The sequence below is a fragment of the Oncorhynchus masou genome, chromosome 29 (genome assembly GCF_036934945.1).
Source record: "Oncorhynchus masou masou isolate Uvic2021 chromosome 29, UVic_Omas_1.1, whole genome shotgun sequence".
NCBI lineage: Eukaryota > Metazoa > Chordata > Actinopteri > Salmoniformes > Salmonidae > Oncorhynchus > Oncorhynchus masou.
The window spans coordinates 39,667,936-39,694,503 of NC_088240.1; the positions used below are offsets into that span (position 1 = coordinate 39,667,936).

The 26,568-nt window shown below is 40.9% G+C and overlaps 1 protein-coding gene across 5 annotated transcripts in view; it reads left to right on the forward strand.

Moving 5' to 3' along the window:
• The first annotated feature begins 3,937 nt into the window (after positions 1-3,937).
• LOC135519628 (RNA-binding motif, single-stranded-interacting protein 1-like) overlaps positions 3,938-26,568 on the forward strand; it is a 46,794-nt gene continuing 24,163 nt past the window's right edge. For 2 of the 5 annotated variants that reach the window (XM_064944866.1, XM_064944869.1), the window contains exons 1-2: positions 3,938-4,111; positions 25,427-25,605. In XM_064944866.1, the coding sequence (XP_064800938.1) occupies positions 4,040-4,111; positions 25,427-25,605 (251 nt within the window). In that variant the 5' untranslated portion in view covers positions 3,938-4,039. Of the gene's footprint in view, positions 4,112-14,300; positions 14,621-25,426; positions 25,606-26,568 lie in introns of those variants that run through there. The other 3 variants (XM_064944867.1, XM_064944870.1, XM_064944868.1) reach the window with 2 other exon arrangements.

The window sequence follows — 26,568 nt, forward strand, 5'->3', positions numbered from 1 at the left end:
AACAAAGGGTATATAACAAAGTATTGAGATAAACTTTTGTTATTGACCAAATACTTATTTTCCACCATAATTTGCAAATAAATTCATTAAATATCCTACAATGTGATTTTCTGGATGTTTTTCCCTCATTTTGTCTGTCATAGTTGAAGTGTACCTATGATGAAAATTACAGGCCTCTCTCATCTTTTCAAGTGGGAGAACTTGCACAATTGGTGGCTGACTCAATACTTTTTTGCCCCACTGTATGTATTTGGGGAAACAAAATGGCCACCCACGGGAAATCAGACAACCCCCCCCCCCCCCCTCACAAAAGGCTGTGACGCCAGAGGTTCCCATCAGAAACACAGGGGAGAGCTGGATTTAATATTGTTGTTTTAGTGGAGACTCTGGCCTCAGGGGATTCCGGCTATTAGAGAGGGGATTATCACAGAGAATAACATAGTAACCAATGGAACCAATTTAATCTATACTACATATAAATAAAATTGTGCAATGTGTAGCATGGCCAATTCTGTTGATGCATGTAATTCCATTATTTTCCTAAACTGAGAAATTGTACATTTTGTATTCTAAAATAGTATGATGACATGAGTTTGTGCTAAGAGTAATGTTAAATAATACAACTTTAGACACATGTAAACGTGGCAGTATTCAGCCAATATATGATGATGTTTTCAGCACGTACCATGTCACCAAGATGAGTTCATCATAAGGTGAGGACAACCTGACGGTTGTATGAGACAATCCTTCTCTGTAGGCTACAACCCCTATGACAACACAGAGCTTTTGTCAACATGGCAGAAAGCCTCAAACTCAACTGGCTCCTGAGACTCAGCACTCATAAAACCAATTAAATAAAATCTGCTATTTATTTCAATAATTTGAGAACAATTCCAAAACCAATCTTCACAACAAATATATATTGAACAAAAATATAAACGCAACATGCAACAATTTCAAGGATTTTACTGAGTTACAACAAATTCAAATAAATAAATTATGCCATAATCTATTGGCGGGAACTGCAACACGATGTCTTACACGTCAATCCAGAGCATCCCAAACATGCTCAATGGGTGACATGTCTGGTTAGTATGAAGGCTGTGGAAGAACTGGGACAATTCCAACTTCCAGGAATTGTGTATAGATCCTTGTGACAATGGGGCTGTGCATTATAATGCTGAAACATGAGATGATGGCAGCAGATGAATGGCACGACAATAGGCCTCAGGATCTCATCATGGTATCTCTGTGCATTCAAATTGCCATCGATAAAATGCAATTGTGTTTGTTGTCTGTAGCTTATGTTTGCCCAGACCATAACTCCACCGCTACAATAGGGTACTCTGTTCCCAATTTTGACATCAGCAAACCGCTCGCCCACACAACGCCATACACGTGGTCTGCGGATGTGAGGCCGTCTGGACATACTGCAAAATTCTCTAAAACAACGTTGGAGGTGGCTTATGGTATTGAATTGAAAGTTAAATTCTCTGCCAAAAGTGCTGGTGGACATTCCTGCATTCAGCATGCAGTTGCACTCTCCCTCATAACTGGAGACATCTGTAGCATTGTGTTGTGTGACAAACCTTCACATTTTAGAGTGGCCTTTTATTTTCCCTAGCACAAAAATGCCATTTAATCAGCTTCTTGATATGCCACACTTGTCAGGTGGATGGATTATCTTGGCAAACAAGAGAACATTTCTGGGATCTTAAATTTCAGCTCGTGAAACATGGCACCAACACCTTGCATGTTGTGTTTATATTTGTGCTCAGAGTATTACAAAGTGTTTGTACCTTTTAGTCACAATTATTCGGTGTAAAAACATCCAATTATAAAAAATATTCCCCTTACTCAAATATATTTCTTTGTTGATCCAACAGTAGAGTGATTAAGTTGTTAGTCGGTATCCAGTGTGTGGGAAATAACGCGAGTGGGGTATGGGCTATTTTTGCACCTGTGCACATTTTGCCCTGGCCTCTATAGTGGACTATTCAGTTTGATAAATGAGCATGTCATCCATATACATCTGAGTAGCAGGACACATAGACAGCAGATAATAAATCGACAATGAGGGGAGCACCGAGACCACCAGTGACACGTTAACAGACCCCCCCCCCTCCCCCCTGAGCCTTTAAAACGTAACAGGTACAACCAAGTCCATGGTCATGCCATTAACTATAGCACTCCGGTTAGATGGCAATGGTGAAGGAGAATGAAAATGGATCATTTTGATGTTCGGGAGGACTACTTTGTACTTGACAGAAAAGAGCCATAACCTCTACTACAATATAGTATGTAGTAGTACTATGCACTGTAGTAGTAGCCTAAACAGTCACTGTTGCAAACCTGTGGAAGGTTAGTTTGGCTCCATGTGTCTCTAGCTTGCTCTAATTACTGCAGCATCAAAGGATAGAAGAAGCTCTTCATCCTCATTAATGGATTCAAACAACATTTGCAACAGACAGCAATATGACCATCCCCAGACATCTTCACACCATCAGCTGGTGGCCTGCGCTTTAATGAAGATGAACATTACTACTCGAATGCGTTTGGATATTTTGGGGAGGAATTTCACGAAAAGCTCGAAACAATCAAGAACCAAAAGGTAAGGGCTTCATATTCCCGAGAAGGAAACCGCGTTCATTTTCATATATTATTTCTCTCCCTTTATATGAACTGTGGTATGAACTGTGGGAAAGCAGATGACATATAATGTTGCCTGTAAGTAACCTCTCTGAGCTTCCTTCGTGAAACCGTGGCTTTGTATCCTAAACTCCGCCCTACAAGAACACAACATAGTTCCTCATTCTGTATTCTCATCCACAGTGCTTCTTCGTCGGTTCTACCTGATAAGAAATGTACAGTGTGGCTATGTGTCCTTACTATTTCAACAATTGTTGATGACAAATGCATGCAATAGTTCTTTAGTAGTACTTTCATACTATACAGTGGGGTGGTAGGGTAGCCTAGTGGTTAGAGCGTTGGACTAGTAACCGGAAGGTTGCAAGTTCATATCCCCAAGCTGACAAGGTACAAATCTGACATTCTACCCCTGAACAGGCAGTTAACACACTGTTCCTATGCTGTTATTGAGAATAAGAATGGGTTCAAAACTGACTTGCCTATATAAATAAAAATACTCAGAAAGCAGCCTTGAGGCCATATTGGGTCAACCGCTGCATTTTATGTTGTGAACACATAAATGAGTTTCACCGACAAATACTATTTCAACCATTTGTTGATGACAAATGCATGCAATATAATATGCTCCCTTCCCTTGCTGTTGCCATGAATAATGTGTGAAGATATGATTGTAACTTAAGTCCTTATAAGCTACCTGAGGAGAATCATGGAACTTGTTGACTTGGCACAGTTGGCAGATGTTTGTTGGTATGCAACTATGGTTTAAGTAAATGTTCATATTGTGATCATGTCGGACTTTGTTTTTTTTGTTAAGGAAGTTACATTGCCTTGTCTGGATGCCATGAAAGGTATCCTTATATAATGTACCATCACTCCTTGAACCAATATGAGTGTGCCATTACAGTGAAGCACTTATTGATGTCACATGGCAATGTTTGTATTGCTGGTGCAAAGGTGAGAGTGCCTGTCCAGCATTGGAGACTGATGTCTGGAGAGTAGGCCTATGGACTTTCAGAGCATCAGTGACTAAAACGTCCTTATTGTGTCTTCAAACACAAAATGTATTATCAAAATTAATCAAACTGTTGTCTTGACACTATTCTGAATGAGATTGCATGAATAGCCAACTGGTCAGCATTTGCCGTGACCACTTTGGCTCCAGTCAGAATGTACCCAGAACAGAGAGAACCCATCACCCGAAGCAAGTCCAACGCCCACGCAGAAACGCAGTTCATTTGCGCAGAGGCTGGTTGATATTCCACTGTTTCGCTGTTTGGTTCCAGGGTGAGGTCTCCCAACAACGAGAGAATTGACTGACAGAAAAACCGAATTGAAGGAAATACTGAAGTAACCTTCAGTTCCGGCGCGACTAGTTCATCTTTCTATATTCATGGGAAAAGTGTGGCAACAACAGATGTACCCCCAGTACTCCTATTACTACCCCCGATACCTGCAAGCGAAGGTACAGTAAAACAGTGCTCTATGTACTTGAAAATGGGCGATTGACTCTACATCATAAAATGATCAATGCGCGGTTAGATTCGACAGTTGATAAGAACATGTTCTTCATCTGCCTCGGTAGATTATTGTACTCTATTTTGTCTGTCAGATTTCTTGTTCGCTGGGTTCTGTTTATTAAGTCATTTGAAACGCATAGGCCTATATTTTCAGGAAAAAATTATTTGTGATCACTTTATGACTTAAGCACCCTGGACAGCTGTAGGCAATTTAGTGCATCTCAACACCTGTAAAACTCTTCTGACAGATTTTTCTTTACACTATTGACTTGGATCATTTGGATTTACATTGGAGTGACTGTGGCTCTCCAGGGTTAGCTAATAGAAACGATGCACAATTTATAGGATTACTGTTATTCCTAAATCTCTTAAACACTGCCATGTATAATTAGGTGTTAGATCAAGATAGCATCTCCCAACCCAATGTATTTTATTGTGAATTGTTTAGGTAGTTTTTGATATGCTGTTTCGTATTGATGAATGATCATAAGAGCGCAAGTCAGGTTTCATCGAATTATTTACAGCATCATTAATGAATTATGTGTTGAAAATCAGAGGGCATATGGGGGTCAAATTGCAGTCCTCAATTGACCTACAGACATCACCACTGAACATCAAGAGGCTCCTACAGAATACTTTGCCTCACTTAAGATCCATACATGTTTAATCAGCTTGGCTGCCTATTAAATTACAAGGTCCCAGAGCGGAAGCCCTATAGGCTGCTTAGTATGCAACAGTAAAATGAGGATATGTTTTCAAACAGAGATAGACATCTGAGTGTGTCGATCCAATGAAAAAGACCTTAAACGGGATTTAGGAATTCCATTGTGCTAGCTACACAGCCTATTATAGCTGTGTTATGAATGCATGGGCGATTTATTTTCCATTTTGATATCATTTGAAGAGCTTCCATACAGCTACGTGATACCAGCAAGAGCAGGTTTCTCTTTTATTTGACGATATAATTTGAAGAGAAAGTATTAGCTTATTCGCCAAAGTTACCTGCATTCGTTAGTCATAAAATGCTGACTTTATAAATGACACGCAACTCCATCTTCCTACTGATGATCAAAAGCCATGTGTTTTTTTCTCTCCTTCAAATCCCACTATTCCATTGGCTGAAGAGTCATTCTTTGTATTCGATTTAAAAATAGGGTCATTCATGTGATTTCCACATGGAAAGGGATGTGGCCCCTTTCAGTTTGTTTTATGACACACCATATATGTCTGTGGTGGCCTTAGTACAGAAGTGGCTTGTCCACTTCAAATAGGGCCTTGCTCATGGATTTGTGGATAACTGGCATGGTGGTTTACATTTCTCTGTCCTGCTGGCCTTTCTGCTTGGATCCAAATGCAATGATCCTGTTATAATATTATTGAGGGGGCCTGGCATAGATTTCTGGTCTATTTTGGTGTGTATGTGATGTTGGGAGTCTTTAAAGGTTTAGTGATATTGTAGGTTATTTGTTGTGATATTGATTTTGTATAGAAGACCTGTATCATGTTCAGTCAGCGGCAAAATATTGCATTATTCATGATATGTGCTTTTGTTGTCGTCCATTTGTTGTTACGTTTTGAGATACTCTCACAGGAATCGCATTGACAAAGCACAGAAACTCATAGCGTGTTTTAGCATGTTTGTCAAGCAACTGGATTTCTGTTTCGGCAGGAGACTAGCTACAGTACTTTGATAGAGTAATTTAAGTGGAGCAGAACAGACTGCTTCTAGTTTCAGAACAAAGTGCTTGGTACAAACTAGTGTCGAATATCTATGTGAGCGATCCAGTATTTCAGGGATCCACTGGACTAGGGGTTCACAGATTTACAATAGTTTGAAGAACAGATGGTCCTTACTGGTGAAGAAGTGTTTACATTGAAGGAAATAAGCTTTTACAAGCTTAATAATGATTCAAATCCAATTAACTCACTATTTTGTATTCTTGTTTGTTGTCAACACAAGCCTATAATAATCCTTTGAAGGTAAGGACATTAACTGCCATCAGACATTACAGTGTTAGACTGTGAACAATGGCATTACGCCGAGGCTGAAAAAGCCCTATACAATGTTTACAATAAAGTTTGGAGAGTTGCCTAGCAGCTGAATGTACACAGTTGAACAGCACCATGTTGCTGCTCTTTATGTTGGTGCAGGGCTGAAAGAGCAGCCATTGTGCTCCTATGATTCTCATTCTTGGGGACTTTTGACATGAACAAAATGTGGGTTTACACGGTGCACAATAATATACCCACCCTGCTGTTGAGACTCTCTCTGCCAAGAGGCTCTTTCATAAAAAATAGAGAAAACATTGAAAAGCCTCATCAGAGTTAGAAAGATGTCAATGGTGACACACGGGCCATCAAGGTAATCATTTCTTATTCATTGCTTCTTGCGTTCAAACAATTGAAATGAGCATGCAATGAAATAAAGCAACAGGAGCTGTTATATCAATTGCAATATAGCAGGAATATTTCAATCTATTTATTTATTTTTCACTTTGCAAAGTCAATTATTATAGAGGCAGAGTGTAGTCAGGGCTTTAGAATTTGGGATTTTCACTTCGCATCAAGGCCCTTGTCTTTTTTTTCATGAGAACATATCTTATTTATGAGAAAAACATAAACATCTTGTATCAGGCTATTGCATTGATAATCAATTTCCCCTTTCTTGAATTATTTATGAAACACCTCACTGGATCTGAGGCGGGGAATAGGAAAGGTAATTGAAAATGGGTGCATTAATGTCAATCATGTATTTATTTTCAAGCAATATGGATATGAATGATTTTCAAATGAATATTAAAGAATGGATGTGGGTTATTCAATGTTTCCTATTTGCTTTCACAGCAAAACAATAATAATAATAATAATACAAAATCTAATTTGTTGCCATATAGAGTAGTATGAAATGAAAATATTTGTTTCCTACTTGGAATACATTGCATGCTCTACATTTAGTCAGTACACAAGATGAAACATTCTTCACATTTTTAGATGCACTCTTATATGAATGTGTTATTCAGTATGACATAAAAAAAACGTGAAAAGTTCATGTGCAATGTTCTATTACAACCCCTCTCAACTTACCAACAATAAAGCCAAAGCTCTCTCATTGAGCAATGTGCTCTTGACAGCAAAACATCAGTTTTTGATATTCTATCCCTCAGCGCTGGTGCCGTAAGTCAAACTTAGATCACCTGCCACATGATCCCATCCCTGGTGCTGACATCACATGACCAGTGAGTGCTTCAGACAGATGGGCAGTACAGCATGTTTACCCTGTAGTTTACTGTCCTGTCCAAGCTACTCTCCGTTTATCATTGCAAAACTATCTGCTGACTTCTGTCAAAACTAAGGTTGACACACATTTTCAGGATCAGGCATTTGGGAAGTTTGGTTTGTCTAAAGCAAAAGTTTGTAAGACCGTCATTGTCACGAGTGTAGCATCCACTCTACAAGCTTTTCTTGAATTGCCTGTGCAATTTGACACCCCTAATACCTTGCAGAGTCTCCTTTATAACTAATCTAATGTAATACTTTGATAATGTTTTGTGTGAGATTTTCCTAACTGACTTTTCATCGTATTATTTTAATTTGATGAATTTAGAAGTATGGAAAGACTTTCCAGTAATCTACTCCTGGATAATGACAACTTCAGGTTGAGCTGTTCTTGCCCCACCACCATGCCACACACACACACACACACACACACACACACACACACACACACACACACACACACACACACACACACACACACACACACACACACACACACACACACACACACACACACACACTCACGCACGTTTGTCTTTGTGGCTTACTTGCTTCCACCCTAACGTGCTGGGTGTCGTCGAAAATGATTCTGTTGCTGCCTCAGAGAGGCTTTGTCCCCTGAACTCACCCCTTCCATCCAGGCAGGAAGGTAAATATACAGAGCTGTTTGTAAAGCCTTCCTGGTACTGGTGGGACTCTCTTTCCTCCACTTGAATTTCAGGGTGCTGTGGTATTGCTGGATCTCACTCTGAGCGAGCTAACGGAGAGGAAGGAAATGGATGGGAGATGTCAGTGTTTCAAAGAGGACAAACTGTTGTGTTAAACCGTATAGCTGCTGTTAGTTTCCAGACAAACTGATTATTATAATTATTATGGGCTGTGAGTGCCTGATTCCTTGAATGATGAAGTCTTAAACCTACAGTTCTCATAAAGGGCTAAAATGGGCATGTATAGTGGCATAGTGTGTATAGTCGTCATCTATTAGGCAAGCTGCTAGATTCTTTGTAAGAGCCCTGATGTCTGTAGGGTTTGGTCTGACATAGAGCCAGAATTAAATTGATAATTTGTATCATGTCAAAACAGCCTGCTTAGGAACTGATTTGTGTCCGTGGGAATTTGGATATCACTGCAGGCCTTTCCGTGACTGTAGGTTCAGACATAGTTGAGATATTTGTCATACGTCGTTTATAACAGCAATTCTCAAGCACCAGAAGTGTTGCTTTAAGTCTGTAGAGGACCACATCCTTAGTTTTATTTCACATACACTACCGTTCAAAAGTTTGGGGTCACTTAGAAATATTCTTGTTTTTGAAAGAAAAGCACATTTTTGGTCCATTAAAATAGCATCAAATTGATCAGAAATACAGTGTAGACATTGTTAATGTTGTAAATGACTATTGTAGCTGGAAACGGCTGATATTTAATGGAATATCTACATAGGCGTACAGAGGCCCATTATCAGCAAACATCACTCCTGTGTTCCAATGGCACGTTGTGTTAGCTAATCCAAGTTGATCGTTGTAAGGCAGAGTTGCAAAGAAAAAGTCATATCTCAGACTGGCCAACAAAATAAGAACAGATTAAGATCGGCAAAAGACCACAGACACTGGACAGAGGAACTCTGCCTACAAGGCCAGCATCCCGGAGTCGCCTCTTCACTGTTGACGTTGAGACTGGTGTTTTGTGGGTACTATTTAATGAAGCTGAGGACTTGTGAGGCGTCTGTTTCTCAAACTAGACAATCTAATGTACTTGTCCGCTTGCTCAGTTGTGCACCGGGGCCTCCCAGTCCTCTTTCTATTCTGGTTAAAGCCAGTTTGCTCTGTTCTGTGAAGGGAGTAGTACACAGCGTTGTACCAGATCTTCAGTTTCTTGGAAATTTCTCGCATGGAATAGCCTTAATTTCTCAGAACAAGAATAGACTGACGAGTTTCAGAAGAAAGGTATTTGTTTCTGGCCATTTTGAGCCTGTAATCGAACCCAGAAATGCTGATGCTCCAGATACTCAACTAGTCTAAAGAAGGCCAGTTTTATTGCTTCTTTAATCAGGACAACAGTTTTCAGCTGTGCTAACATAATTGCAAAAGGATTTTCTAATGATCAATTAGCATTTTAAAATGATCAACTTGGATTAGCTAACACAATGTGCCATTGGAACACAGGAGTGATGGTTGCTGATAATGGGTCTCTGAACGCCCCTGTAGATATTCCTTTATAAATCAGCCGTTTCCAGCTACAATAGTCATTTACAACATTAACACTGTATTTCTGATCAATTTAATGTTATTTTAATGGGCAACAAAAATGTTTTTCTTTCAAAAACAAGGACATTGCTAAGTGACCCCAAACCTTTGAACGGTAGTGTACGTAAAATGTATGCATGAATGACTGAATTGTTTTGGATAAAAATATCTGCTAAATGAAATATATTATTAGATTACATTATTATTTAAGCTAGATGCCCTCAATCTAACACAAATCATCAAGGAACCCACCAGGTACAACCCTAACTCTGTAAGCAAGGGCACCCTCATAGACGTCATCCTGACCAACTGGCCCTCCAAATACACCTCCGCTGTCTTCAATCAGGATCTCAGCGACCACTGCCTCATTGCCTGTATCCACTACGGTGCCGCAGTCAAACGACCACCCCTCATCACTGTCAAACGCTCCCTGAAACACTTCTGTGAGTAGGCCTTTCTAATCGACCTGGCCCGGGTACCCTGGAAGGACATTGACCTCATCCCGTCAGTTGAGGATGCCTGGTCATTCTTTAAGAGTAACTTCCTCACCATTTTAGATAAGCATGCTCCGTTCAAAAAATGCAGAACTAAGAACAGATACAGCCCTTGGTTCACTCCAGACCTGACTGCCCTCGACCAGCACAAAAACATCCTGTGGCGGACTGCAATAGCATCGAACAGTCCTCGCGATATGCAACTGTTCAGGGAAGTCCGGAACCAATACACGCAGTCAGTCAGGAAAGCTAAGGCCAGCTTCTTCAGGCAGAAGTGTGCATCCTGTAGCTCCAACTCCAAAAAGTTCTGGGACACTGTGAAGTCCATGGAGAACAAGAGCACCTCCTCCCAGCTGCCCACTGCACTGAGGCTAGGGAACACGGTCACCACCGACAAATCCATGATTATTGAAAACTTCAACAAGCATTTCTCAACGGCTGGCCATGCCTTCCGCCTGGCTACTTCAACCTCGACCAACAGCTCCGGCCCCCCCGCAGCTCCTCGCCCAAGCCTCACCAGGTTCTCCTTTACCCAAATCCAGATAGCAGATGTTCTGAAAGAGCTGCAAAACCTGGACCCGTATAAATCAGCTGGGCTTGACAATCTGGACCCTCTATTTCTGAAACTATCCGCCGCCATTGTCGCAACCCCTATTACCAGCCTGTTCAACCTCTCTTTCATATCGTCTGAGATCCCCAAGGATTGGAAAGCTGCTGCAGTCATCCCCCTCTTCAAAGGGGGAGACACCCTGGACCCAAACTGTTACAGACCTATATCCATTCTGCCTTGCCTATCTAAGGTCTTCGAAAGCCAAGTCAACAAACAGGTCACTGACCATCTCGAATCCCACCGCACCTTCTCCGCTATGCAATCTGGTTTCCGAGCCGGTCACGGGTGCACCTCAGCCACACTCAAGGTACTAAACGACATCATAACCGCCATCGATAAAAGACAGTACTGTGCAGCCGTCTTCATCGACCTTGCCAAGGCTTTCGACTCTGTCAATCACCATATTCTTATCGGCAGACTCAGTAGCCTCGGTTTTTCGGATGACTGCCTTGCCTGGTTCACCAATTACTTTGCAGACAGAGTTCAGTGTGTCAAATCGGAGGGCATGCTGTCCGGTCCTCTGGCAGTCTCTATGGGGGTGCCACAGGGTTCAATTCTCGGGCCGACTCTTTTCTCTGTATATATCAATGATGTTGCTCTTGTGTTGCTCTTGCTGCGGGCGATTCCCTGATCCACCTCTACGCAGACGACACCATTCTATATACTTTCGGCCCGTCATTGGACACTGTGCTATCTAACCTCCAAACGAGCTTCAATGCCATACAACACTCCTTCCTTGGCCTCCAACTGCTCTTAAACGCTAGTAAAACCAAATGCATGCTTTTCAACCGATCGCTGCCTGCACCCGCATGCCCGACTAGCATCACCACACTGGATGGTTCCGACCTTGAATATGTGGACACCTATAAGTACCTAGGTGTCTGGCTAGACTGCAAACTCTCCTTCCAGACTCATATCAAACATCTCCAATCGAAAATCAAATCAAGAGTCGGCTTTCTATTCCATAACAAAGCCTCCTTCACTCACGCTGCCAAGCTTACCCTAGTAAAACTGACTATCCTACCGATCCTCGACTTCGGCGATGTCATCTACAAAATTGCTTCCAACACTCTTCTCAGCAAACTGGATGCAGTTTATCACAGTGCCATCCGTTTTGACACTAAAGCACCTTATACTACCCACCACTGCGACTTGTATGCTCTAGTCGGCTGGCCCTCGCTACATATTCGTCGCAAGACCCACTGGCTCCAGGTCGTCTACAAGGCCATGCTAGGTAAAGCTCCACCTTATCTCAGTTCACTGGTCACGATGGCAACACCCATCCGTAGCACGCGCTCCAGCAGGTGTATCTCACTGATCATCCCTAAAGCCAACACCTCATTCGGCCGCCTTTCGTTCCAGTACTCTGCTGCCTGTGACTGGAACGAATTGCAAAAATCACTGAAGTTGGAGACCTTTATCTCCCTCACCAACTTCAAACATCAGCTATCTGAGCAGCTAACCGATCGCTGCAGCTGTACATAATCTATTGGTAAATAGCCCACCCATTTTCACCTACCTCATCCCCACAGTTTTTATTTATTTACTTTTCTGCTCTTTTGCACACCAATATCTCTACCTGTACATGATCATTTATCAATCCAGTGTTAATCTGCAATATTGTAATTATTCGCCTACCTCCTCATGCCTTTTGCACTCTTTGTATAGAGACTCCCTTTTTTTTTTTTTTCTACTGTGTTATTGACTTGTTAATTGTTTACTCCATGTGTAACTCTGTGTTGTCTGTTCACACTGCTATGCTTTATCTTGGCCAGGTCGCAGTTGTAAATGAGAACTTGTTCTCAACTAGCCTACCTGGTTAAATAAAGGTGAAATAAATAAAATAAAATAAAATTGCCAGCATCAATTCCTATAGAAAAGAATGAATGAAGCTTCAGGTCAATAAATGCATTCACAAGAAAGAACAATTACAGTTGGCTATGTGTTTTATGTAAGAACTTTAAGGCAATGTACCTTTGACTCCTATATAAAAGGGATAGTTGCACTGTCTGTTGCTCTCCCCACCATTGTCCCCATTTCTCAGTGACCTCCATGGAGTGCTAATCCAGGTCTCTCTTTTCCCTTTAAGGTTGACATATATTGACACCTCAGGGTGGCCCAAAGGACCTCCCTACATACTCTATCTCTATGACTCTGCAGTGTCTTTTAGGACACCGTATGTTAAAACGTCTGTGTGTTTCAAAATGAACATAATGTATCACTTCAACAACCTCCCAAAAAATCACAAAGGAAAAAAAGAGGAAGGAAAGATTCAAATTGGAGTTTTTGGTAGATCGTGGTTAAAAGTGAGCACCTGCAGAAACCAAAAGGAAACGTTTTATTGTGATTGGGTTTTTGTTTTTTTGGGCTGATTTGGTTTTAGACCAATGTTGACATCGCTCTGTTTGCTGTGGTCAAAAGACCAGATGTTGCATAATCTCATTAGCGGTTGGTTCAAAGCCCCTGACACAAAAGGGCGAACAAAACTAATAGACTTAGTAAAAGACAGGAAATGCAGTTGGGGAAAGGATGTAAAGGATGACAACAAGCCAGGTGAAAGAGAGAGAGCCTGGTAGAACAAGTAAGAGGTCAGAAAGATGTCCACAAAGGCAACGACCACCTTAAGGTCAGCATGCATTCACATTCTGATGACATCACCACAGTTGGTTTTCCAATCAGAGACTGAGAATGGCAGGTGAATTGGTTTTGATTTATAGCCTAGCACAGCCTCTAAGTGTATGTTTTGCTATAATAAAAAAGCTGGGTCACCCTATCACTCACAATTGAGATCTCTGCGGAAGAGTGGCTTGAATCCTTACTGTTACATGCAGTGTCTTTTGCACAGTCACTTCTCATCGATAGCGTCCATAGTCTTTGTAACTATTACTGGATTAGAACAGTTAGACATTTTTAATTGGTTGTATATCTTTTCAATTACATTTGTCCATGTGTATTTTCATCTCACTGTTTGCTCTTTTTTTGTCTGCTTTCATCAGTCTGATTAATGCTTATTTCAACGAGTATCCTATGGCCACAACCCTCAATGTACTTTTTTCTTTCAGTGTTGATTATCTTCATAACAATTCAATCATTTGTGTTTAATCGACTAAGTTGTGGCCTGCGTTCATTCAATTTCTTAAATATTCTTCAAATTGTAATCATTTACGAGTCTTGGATCGATCAAAAATATCGTACTGCTCCTTTAACTATCTGATGGCCGCACTATGGAATGTATGGTATGCATTTCAGACTAGACGAAGTTTAGCAAAACAGGGAAACATTGTTTGTAACAATCTATCGTTTATAGACCTATTATTTTATCATACCAGCTATTAAAAAGCATGGCCTCTACATATTATATAGGCTGTTTTGTTGTAGATTATCTCCTTGGAATTTGCAGACAAAGTTCTTATATAGTGCTGTTTTCATGTTATCCAGTGAAGTCATAATCCCTATACCAGATAGGGTAATGGTTTTTCCCACCGTAGCAGAGTCGGTTCTGCGGAAGATTCAATGCAAATCAATGAACTCAGTCAAAAGATCGGGGTTGGGCAAACGAAGTTCAGACTGATTCGCGGATACATTGCCATCGCTGTATAGTACAGTAGTATATGTCAAATACAGTATACTATTTAGGCCTACAGTAGTCTATGCTTTAGTGTAGCATAGATACGATTTGTTAAAAAAAAACATCTCTGGTTAAATGTACAACTTATCATAAACAGCCATTGGATACAAATAGTTCGAAATAAATCTGTTTTGGGATTTTGGAAACCGACGATGATTTTTGCGAATTCTGCGAACCCATTGAGGACTCCGTATCGTAAGCAGGTAAATAGCCTATTTGATTATACAAGAGGTATGCAATAGTAATCCTCCTCACCACCAAGCGGACTTTATCCACATCGCCAAACAGGAATGTTTTGTTGATCAGCCTATGGTGACGAATAGCTTAATCGCAGAGAGAATTTAAGAACAGAAAGTTTCGTTTTCATTTGTTAACAGACGTTTTGCTGGACATTTTAAAACGTACTTCTACTCATATAGTATTAGTGGGTTACTCTGAAACTCTGCTCTATTCTCGTTGTATTCTTTCAGTAAACGGATAGGCTATTGCTACTGTAGTTTGTTGGTCCTTATGTCAGTGTATTTAGACCTTTAAAAGTGAATCTTGCCACTCATCAACCTTTTTTGTGACCTGGATTTTAACCAACAATTACATTTCGTTTATGGTTTCTATTATATAGTTTGTTATCAAATGCAATTCATTTGATATGTCGTGGTAGAGAAGTGAAGGCATCCTCAAGATAGGCTCTCTGAAATTCCACTTTACCTTTAAACTTTGGAGATTCAGGAGCTTGTCCTGGCTACTGTAATGGGAAATTCCATGATAACAGAGTGTTAATGAGACTCAGATTTGTTTTGACATTGTGTGCCAAACAAAAACTAATGATTGCGAAGTTAAACAAAGCATACACCTCTATTTGCAATGACTAATTTTTAACAATTTCCACTGAATATTTTACAAAAACACACAGAATGACGGTTTGTGCTGTTTGTGCCGTCAGTCTGTTACCAAACTTTGCATCTGCACTGTTTTTCAACTAAGTATGTTTTTGTAAAATGTTCAAGTGGAAATTGTTACAAGTAGTACTTGTAAATAGAGTTATCTGATTTGTTTAACTTTGCAATCAATGAAAATCGGAGTCTCATGGCCGCTCTGTTACTGTGGAATTGCCCTCGTGTTCCAATGTAGAACTGGTTCAGTAGCAGTGCCGAGACAATGTTGATATTTGAGCTATTTATATGACTGGAAGGATTCAATGTAAACCATCATATATCACTTTTTCATATTTTTCAAACCTACAACAATGTAATAATCCACACAGATAAAATTGAGATCATGAGGAAATGTATTGGAATGACCTTGATATAATTGAATGATAGTTTGGAAATTATGATGTGCCTCTGTAGCTTGCTGTTTCACATGTTAAATGAATGCATAGTGGAATGCAATTCAATCATGCATCCGATTTTCCCAACTTAGAATGGATTAACATTCTTGACATAATGAAACTATTGATGGAGTTGAAGACTTCAGGATTATTCACATTCAGTATAATTCAAGTCTGGTGTCATAACAAGAGGCCAGTTTTAGTTCAGTGCTGGGATAGTGCTGTGAGGGCGCGGTCTGTGTTACTGGAAGCCCAGTGTATTTCCAGCTCGGATATGACGGCTCTGCTGGTCTGGAGCATGCTGATAAGAGGCTGGGTTCTCCCCATCACACTCCCTTACACTCTGGAGCTCAATAGGCATGCAGATGTATGAAAACAAGCAGGCTTTCAGTCCTGTAGAAAAGGGAGTTTCTATCCTTTAGTATGTGGGTTTAGCCGAGGGAACTGCGGGCATTTTCCTCAAAGATTGTCTTTGTTCATATATATCTTGAGCTGATGGCACACTTCCTAGTTGTGGGCCTGATGATGGGATCAGATGATTATGTTGAGCTATAGCATTATCTAAATGTTCTCTTTCTCTTCGCTATTACATGGAGCAGACTGATAGTTATGTATAGAAAGTTTAAACAAGCAATTAGAATACATTGGATTGCTGTGAAGGACGACATGATCATGAAGTGCTTGTTATTCAACTGTTTATAAAGCACAAATACCCAACAACACCGTCTTTAACATTATGAGAACAATCAACATGGCTCTCAACCTATACCCAATGCTTTCTGTACCATGTGCACTTCATACCAGATGCGTCTGTTATGTGTTCAAAAGGTGACTGTGATTGAAGGACCTTTACAGTTGACAGAAAACACGTGAAAGAATTGACTGTTTTGTAAAGTGACCTATCAGGACGTGACACTCTTTGAGAGACAGCCTGGAGATTACATGTGATCCTTCTTCTTGCATGTTACCTGAATTCATGAAATTTGGGACATGTTTTTTTTTAAATCCATGCAATGATTCTCAATCAGGTTCTACTGTCAGTGTCACCTTGGAGGACACATGTCAGCGTTGACCTTTTATCTCCTTTTTCTCATGTCTTTTAGGCTAGGGCTATGTATTGAGTTATAAGGCCAACTCAATAGGAGAGTATTCAATGCCACCTTTGGGTCCAGACTTTCAATGTAATCTTTATGTAATGCACTTGCATGGTAACATTGTTGTTAACAGCATGAGACATTATGCTGAATGATGACTCATACAACAGTAAGTGTGGGAATTTGGGATATCTGACCATGGATCGTGAAATGGAAAGTGAAATGCTGCGAAAGGTGGTTTAAAATGGAAATTCCTGTTCCCTATAGATCCCACCGTGAGATTTATGCCCGAAACAGAAACATCCAGAGAGTGCAAGATAAACATGGTAATAGTGGGGTGTTGGGTTTCTTCAACTGTATTTCATGGAATTGGACTTCTCTGTTCAGAAAGCACAGTGACAAAGACCAGGGTTATTTTTGGCAGCTTGTCATAAGAAAGTTGCATTCATGTCAGTTTATGTCAGTTCTTTGTCTAGAGGTTAATAATAGCCCGTATGTCAGATATGATGCTTGATAGATAAATTGTATCTTGCCTCGTATCTCAAAACCTCTAGCCGATATGTTACGACCTCAAGCATGCACGCCATGGTGATTTAATGTCTTAACCTGTCCTCCCACCATATAGAGGGAAAATACATGGGATCCTTCAACCGCCAAGAGTCCCCGTCAGAGTTAATTGAGGACAGCCCTCTGAGATCATTTTAGAGTCATAGCAGCACTCTTTGTGAAAAGGTAGCCATTTCATTTGAGTAGTTTCACACCATACAAAGAGCAGTTTGTGTCAGAAAGGAAAACAATGAAGGATATTAAATACTCATCATCGTCGTCTTGAAAACAGCAGGTCAAGTCGTTTTCCGTGGTGAAGGTATGTGAACCGGAAAGGAAGAAGATCTCTTGCTTGGAACCAGTCCATCTTGAGGATTGCGCAATTCTGCCACTACTCCATGCTTGGGATTCCATCAAATTAAATTGTATTTGTCACATGCACCGAGTACAACAGGGAAGAACCTTACAGAGATTTCTTATAAGCGTCCAGGTTAGAGTCCCGTTCCTTGAAAGCGGCAGTCTACCCTTTACCTCAGTGCGGATGTTGTCTGTAATCCATAGCTTCTGGTTGCGGTATGTGCATACGGTCACTGTGGGGACAACGTCATCAATACACTTATTGATAAAACCAGTGACTGATGTGGTGTACTCCTCAATGCCATCAGAAGAATCGCGGAACATATTTCAGTCTGTACTAGCAAAACAGTCCTTTAGGTTAGTATCTGCGTCCTCTGACTACTTTCGTATTGAGTGAGTCACGGGTACTTCTTGCTTTAGTTTTTGCTTGTAAGCAGGAATCAGGAGGATAGATTTATGGTCAGATTTGCCAAATGGAGGGCGAGGGCAAGCTATGTACGGGACCTTATGTGGAGTAAAGGTGGTCTATAGTTGGTCTATAGTTTTTTTCTCTCTGGTTGCACATGTAACATGCTGGTAGAAATGAGGAAAAACGGATTTAAGTTTCCCTGCATTAAGGTCTCCTGCCACTAGGTCCCCGCCCACAACTCATTGAGTGCGGTTTTAGAGCCAGCATCAGTTTGTGGTGGTTAATAGAAAGCTATGAAGAATATAGATGAACTCTATTGGTAAATAGTGGTCTACAGCTTATCATGAGATACTCTACCTCAGGCGAGCAAAACCTCAAGACTTCCTTAATATTAGATTTCGTGCATCAACAAATAGACACAGATCTTGCCGATGCACGGAAAACCCAGCCAGCTGTATGCTATCCATGTTGTCGTTCAGCCACGACTCGGTGAAACATAAGATATCTGTCATTCTGCCCCTGAACAAGGCAGTTAACCCACCGTTCCTAGGCCGTCATTGAAAATAAGAATGTGTTCTTAACTGACTTGACTAGTTAAATAAAGGTAAAAAAAAAAAATTTAAATCGGCGCCCAAAAATACAGATTTCCGATTGTTATGAAAACTTGAAATCGGCCCTAATTAATCGGCCATTCCGATTAATCGGTCGACCTCTAGTTCCAATGACTAATTTTGACGCGAGACACTCTTGCCTTGTGTCGTTCTTCAACAAAGATGGCTTACAAAACATTATGGTGGAACCAGATGTAAGTTGTTATAGCGTCATAACGAGTCAAGCAAAAACTGACAATTGAGAGGAATATCTTGGTTAATGTAGAGACAAAAGTTTGTGCATATTTTTTTGTCATAAAGTGAATTTTACTAGCCAATATTAGCCAGCTAGCTAGTGTTAGGAGTATGAATTTGTAATTTGTGTTGTTTACTGTTTTAGGGACTCCTGGGAAATCCAGCAAACCAGGCTGTCGTCTTGTGAAACAGTGGATGTAAAGAATCTAGCTAGCTAAAGCACTTACTGCAAATTGAATGTACAATTGTATGAGCTTGCCTTGCAATGTAGCTGAAGTAACATAGCTAACTAACTATTTACTTGCTTATTGTGTAGTGGAGGATAAAAATAACTGTATGCCTATGGATGTGTAGCTAGCTACAGTATGTAGCCGATCTGTGTATGGACCCTTCCAATCTATGAACCTCAGCTATCTTAGTTGTTGCATAAACTTCAAGTCTAAATGGCATTAATGAAGCCTATGGATAGAGTAGAATATAATAACTTTATTGTGCCAAGGATGTAAGTCCTATATACACATGTACTGTAGTTATTACCACGCATGAGATTCCCACATTGTAGCCTGTACATTGAATATATTCACTGATGTACACTTCCTTGGCAGTTCAGGAATGAATCTCTGAGACTTCTTTTTCAGCCATATCATACTCCATTATTTAAATGATGCTGTGTCTGCATGTATGTATTACAATTATACACTTCAACAGTGTTTACTACCCCAGCTCCTGGGACATCAATGATTATACATTGTAACTATGCAATAGACTAGAAACATGATTGATTTGTAATTCATATATACAGAAAAAAACTATGCATATCTAACTCCCTTCATCTGCATTAATCTGAGGACACAGGATAGTATTTCAATGAGATACTTAATTTCCACCAGTGGAGAATGTGAAACGCTTTATTGAAAGAAGTTCATTATCCAGGTGTTATAAATACATAAATGCATTATAATTATGATAATTGTAATATTATAAATACAATATAATGTGTGCATTATAAAACGAGGAAGAAAGACGAGGTGGGGAGAGAGGTGTAGAAGACAGAAAGGGAAAGAGGTAGGAACAGCGGCAGACAACATATGATTCATGAATTACAGTGCTACCCTAATATTCTCTCAGTTCATCACAATTGCGGTGTCTCAAAACCAGCCTTGGGCCCCCAGTTGGTCCGAAGGTTATCTTAAGAGCGGGTGAACTGGCGATGACGGGGCTGGCTACCTCTCTCACATCAAAACATACTTGCAGATGAGCATGATTCAGCCTTGTTTTTAAGTTAAAAAAAAAAATTCTAACACTGTCAGTCATCTTAAATCAGGAGGTGAAATGAAAAACTGACCTTGGATCATTAACTCTGGGACTACTACCTCTCTGTCTGTATTTCAATGTAAAGCATCTCTTTAATAATACTTCCTGTTGACCTGACCAAGTGACATCTCACCTATGATCATGCTGTGCCCTCTGTGTCAGCCTGTTCAGATGCGGGAGGGGTTCACCAAAACAACTGATATAACCTAGAGGATTTAGGGAGAAGGGGTAGAGGGATGGAGTGAAGAAGAGACTGTTTTTGTGTGTGTGTGTGGTCTTACCTGGTGTCCACACTAAGTGGCTACAGAGTATTTTATGCTGAAAAACAGACACATGAGGATAAACAATAGAAGATAATGTCAATATAAGATACTGTATGTGACGCAGACACCTATCAGAGGGTACCTGAAGCGTTTAAAATATAGAGGGCTATGTGTCTCACCACTTGGTTATTGCAAGGCTAACCCACAGGGAAATCATGACTTGGCAGCAACAGATAGTCCAGTGAAAATGGCTGTGTATATGTGGTGTAAATCTGAAAATTAGCAGCTGACATCTTAAGGGTTTTTTAAATTAATGTGAGACAGGTTCCATGTATGTGAGACAGGTTCCATGTACAACAAGACAGGCAGAGATTGAGAAAAAGAACACAGAACAGTTTAATTAGCTCTGGTTATAGACACTTTTGCCTTCGATAAAGCTTCCACGGCCTGTTCCTCAGACAGTGAACATCTGGCAATATCTACATTTTCGACCCCTAGGTCCGCTCGCTCTCTGAAAGTAAAGAAAACAGCTTATTTTTTATAGACATGAAAACAATAACGGAGAAATGACCGTTCAATCTAAAGCAGCAGATGTCGTTTTTTGGATACGTCAATACAGCCCAGTGCTGCTTACCTGAGATGCCATCTTCATAGGTGTCCACTTTGACTTCCTTTGTGTCAGAAAAAAAGTTGCTTTCAGAACAATTATTTTTGATTGAAAATAAATCAAATGTACCTCCATAGCATATAACAATATGCCTGTGAATAACCACACATTTATACAAACATGCTGCTGTATGCAGAATTCTTGATGCACAACCAAAGATGCTGCCATACCCTGCCAGCACGCCCACGAGCGAGCCACTCAGAAGCAGAATGATGACCCGTGGAAGAGGGAAAGGAATGAGATTTGTTGCAAGTTGGGGAGGAGGGCTAATAGCTGAACAATAGACTATTCAACCTTTACTAAAGAATAGTCTAATAGCCGAGCTAGGTGTGAAAAAAAACCTCCTATCACAGACCAGATTTGCCCTAACGACCAAGGGGTAGCTTGCTACTTAATGTAATAAAGTAATGACTTTAAGTTATGTTGGCTGACAATTTGTTTGCTACGCTGTCCTTACGAACCACATAGCATATCATTACAGCAGTATGTACCGGTATGTTAGCTAGCTACCTAACGTTAGTAGTTATACATCAAACTTGCCAGTATATTAACTATAGGCTATCGAACTACCCAACGTTTATTGACTTGAGTGTTCTCATCCTTCTTAGCTAAGCTAAATTGTATAGTCGTTGTGCTTTCTCAATGGACATTCGGGTGCTTTCGTAAATTTGCTCTGGCTATGTATAGGCTGGACAATAGAACGAGTCAAAATTCACCCAAGACTGAAAAACGGCTTAAGAACGTTGGCTAAACTGGAACACTACTGCGAGCCCATAGCAAATGAATGGAATCGAACGTTCGCGGAGCCTGTTTTGACTGGTGTGATGCTTAAAATTCCATTAAAAATGTATCTCTTTTCATTTTACCACTACAATCTGTTCGTCGGACGAAACTGGAAAAAACGACTTGTGTAGAAAGTAAACATCTGCACCTCGATGGTGTAGGGCCAGTATGTCTGCGTAATGAAAAAGTAGGGGAAAAATAAAAACTTTGGACTATTTCAGGTCTAGCGGTCGATGACCAACGAGCTCGCTGCCCAGACTTACATAATTACAAAGAGGAGATTCTCCTGATTTAAAAGTGTCCGCGTAACAGTTTTCCTTCCGTCCCTCTCCTTGCCCCTACCTGGGCTCGAACCAGCGAACCTCTGCACACATAGACAACAGCCACCCTCGAAGCATCGTTACCCATCACTCCACAAAAGCCACGGCCCTTGCAGAGCAAGGGGAACCACTTCAAGGTCCCAGAGCGAGTTATGTCACCGATTGAAACGCTATTAGCGAGCACCCCGCTAACTAGCTAGCCATTTCACACTGGTTACACCAAATATACACATTGCAAGATATTTGGCGAAATAGACAGACATGCCTATATTTCCCCCATAGGAAACAATGGGAAGACCGCAGAGTTCCAGTATTATTTTTTTTGTTTACATTTTGTTGTTTACATTTTAACTATAAAACAATGTGAGCAGGTCTCACTACCAACAATAGCGAAGCAGGCATTGTGACGTTGAACAATAAGCTGGGTATAGAACATTTTGAAGGCGAGTTGGTGCCACCGTGCTCAATAGAACTAATAGGAGCTGGCAGGGTGAAAAATGCACTAAAATAAGTCCTGTTTTTTCGCGATTACTTCAAAACGACTGCAAGCAGCTGGGAAATATTATGAAACTGGGCTCCACGGCGGATGCAATGAACTAGTTTTTATCAGAAAAGAACATTGTTAAAATGTTTATGTGTCCAGCCTACTATCTACACGGATTTAAGAGCACTCTCGTCTGAGTGTACCAGAGCACAGAATAATTACTTTACGAGCGCTCAACACCAGTTGAATATGGTGTCAGTAAATGTTGGGAAAAAAACGTCATTAAATTGTTTCCAGCAGCACATTTAAAGTCACCAACGCTCTGGTTAACACAAAAACTGCCTTACCAGCTCTGCTAGGGTGAGTAAAATGGTCAGAGTGGTGTCATTTGTGTCTGGAAGTAGCTAGCCAATGTTAGCTTGGGTACTTGACTGCCGTTGTAAGGCCAGAACTCTCAAATCAACCTTACTCCTCGACCCGAACGTGTTTACAAACGGACAATTTTTCTCTGAATGGAAACACCATAATATTAATCAAATTAATGAAGCCAAATTTCTTAAAATCAATCCCATATACTACATTATTACAAATGCTTCTATCAAATGCTTCTCAAAGATGCCCTCTGGTGGTCAAATTAGCAATAACTTGCAGTAACAGAAGAAATGGCTGAGAATTAAATGACGTGCCACAGAATGCTGCAGCAGCACGCAAGGTGTGCCGCAGTATGACGCAAATTTTAAAGGAGGAACCACTGTAGTTTTGATGGTGGAGGCGGACTACCCACACGACGTCGGATCCTTACAAAACACCCCGACCTACGTCCCCGATATCTCTCTCTCTTCTTCATGCGAATGAAGTAAATCCTTTGCGTCCGACTCGTATAAAAAAGTTTTTTTTAAAGATCTTCGTAAAGTACAAGGTGAGTCATCTCTGTCCTGAAATCCAGAAGCTCTTTTCGGTCATAAGAGACGGTGGCAGAAACATTATGTATAAAATAAGTTACAAATAACGTGGGAAAAAAACACACACAATAGCAAAATTTGTTCGGAGCCCGTAAAAAAAGGCAGCCATCTCCACCGGCGCTATTGTATCATCTCAGCTTCCTCTCTTGTGATTCCTCGGAGGGGGAAGGGTGATAATCAGTGTCAGATACAGAACAGACACACAGATCAGTTTTCGAAGAGGGCCAGCTTTTAAGATCATAACATATGTGGCCCTACAAGCAGGAAGCATGCTACAGATGTAGGATGTTAATTTCATCATCCTGTCGCAGGAGAATGTTCCTGCAATGCGTTTGATGTTTAAAAAGTCTTCGGAAGTTTGTAATTTCCACTTTGACATATCAGACTTGGTTTTCCCTTACGAAAAATGTATCGACCCCTACAAAAATGTCCATAATTATAATCCACATAACAATTTTTTTGTTAATCCACAAAGCAAACTGGCTCAAATTAAGATCTTACATCTGTATAATAGCCTATTGCTCAATCACACAAGGGATCTGAGATGTGGAAAACAAGCTTTTCTTGACAAGGCCCATCTGATTTATAGATGCTGATTGAATTAGAGCAAGCATCTTGGAAATACATCTGAAATTCAATGCTGGAAATTCTGGTCGACACATTGTTCGTGTACATAACAGAAATTCTCATCTCTTTCCATTTGATTCGAGTGGGTATATCGTTAGCATCCGGCAAGTTACAGAAAATGGGTGGCATGTCATTGTTTCAATCACGCTGATCCTCAGAGTTCAGAAATAGCAGTACTGGTCTTGAGTTTGAGTTACATTCTGCACCATGCCTTAAGTCTGCATGTTAGTGTAGGGGAGCAGTGGAATGGGAAGAAAACCATGCTGGGGGTGTAGTTGTTAAGATGTCTAGTTTGGAGTCAGTCAGCCACCAGGGTGCGATGGCCTCAGAAGGGCTCACTCTTTCACGCACAACCATCCAGTCTCACACGAGTGTCAGAGCAGATCTGCAGGCCTCTCTGGACCCAGTTTGTGCTGACTTCTCTCTATGTATCACTGCTCTGTGAAATATTAATCTTCACACCAGGCACCCACTCAATATTCTCAAATGATGGAGTATCGGGACAGTTCATTTTTTAGTATGCACCAATATGGAAGATTTAGCTGGGCCACACAACAATATGCTTGTGGTGAAGACAGATGGTTTTCTGGTCCAGCGCACTAAAATACTGTTATTGGTTACAGTGGGAGTGAGTAATAAGAATGTCTCTGTGCAGCTCATGGTGGAGACAAGATTCATAGACAAAGCTGAGGGTTTTAATCAAATCCACGCACACTTTGTTAACCCACTAATGAAATGCCGACTTTCATTGTTTCATGATTACTCTCTGGCTGGCAGTCACTAGCTCTGCAAGACATCAATACAAATGTAACAGATATATTTATTTGAGCAATTAAATGGCTCTGCATCCATGTGGCAAGGCAATGTAGTCTGCTTTGTTTTGAGAAGTCTATTTCTCTCTCTCTCACTTTCTCCCTCTTGTTTAGTAAAAGGGAACACCAGTATTGCACTTCACACCGACATGTTGTTTTCTCTTGGACTGACACCATTCTGTGTGTTTCCCTTTGGCAGCCACCTGTTGCCTCCTCCTCCCAGCCCATGGCTCCGCCCAGCCCCAGCACCAACAGCAGCACCAACAACAGCAGTAGCTCCAGCACTGCAGGTTGGGAGCAACTCAGTAAAACCAACCTGTACATCCGAGGCCTTGCCCCAGCCACCACCGACCATGATCTGGTCAAGCTTTGCCAGCCGTGAGTACACTTCCTTCATCTTACGATTACATCTATTGACTGGTTATTGACTTGTTGGCTGCTGTCACCAACACCATGACTGTGGTAGAGAGATTCAAAGCAGCAGTTACTTATTTGACCCGAGTTGGAGATAATAACAGCCTGTTCAAACCAAATCAAATCGAATTTTATTCGTCACATGCGCCAAATACCACAAGTGAAATACTTACTTACAAGTGAAATGCTTACTTACAAGTGAAATGCTTACTTACAAGCCCATAACCAACAATGCCGTTTTATGAAAAATACATGTTAAGAAAAAATAAGAAATAAATGTAACAAATAATTAAAGAGCAGCAGCAAAATAACAACAGTGAGGCAACACACAGGGGGTACCGGTACAGAGTCAATGCACAGGGTCACCGGTCAGTCAATGCAAATGAGGTAATATGTACGTAGGTAGACCCAAAGTGACTATGCACAGACAATTTCAGCAGTGCAAAAGAGGGGGGGGGCAATGCAAATAGTCCAGGTAGCCATTTTATTAGCTATTCAGGAGTCTTATGGCTTGGGGGTAGAAGCTGTTGAGAAGTCTTTTGGTCCTAGACTTGGCACTCCAGTACTGCTTGCTGTGCAGTAGCAGAGAGCAGTCTATGACTAGGGTGGCTGGAGTATTTGACCATTTTTAGGGTCTCCCTCTGACACCACTTGGTATAGAGGGGAACAGGGGATACCTAGTCAGTTGTAGAACTGAATACCTTCAAATGAAATGTGTCTTTTACATTTAACCCAACCCCTCTGAATCAGAACGACACATTTTTACCTTGTCAGCTTGAGGATTCGACCCAGCAACCTTTCGGTTACTGGCCCAATGCTATAACCACTAGGCTACCTGCCAAGGTCCTGGATGGCAGGCAGCTTGGCCCCAGTGATGTACTGGGCTGTATCCACTACCCTCTGTAGTGATGCAACCAGTCAGGATGC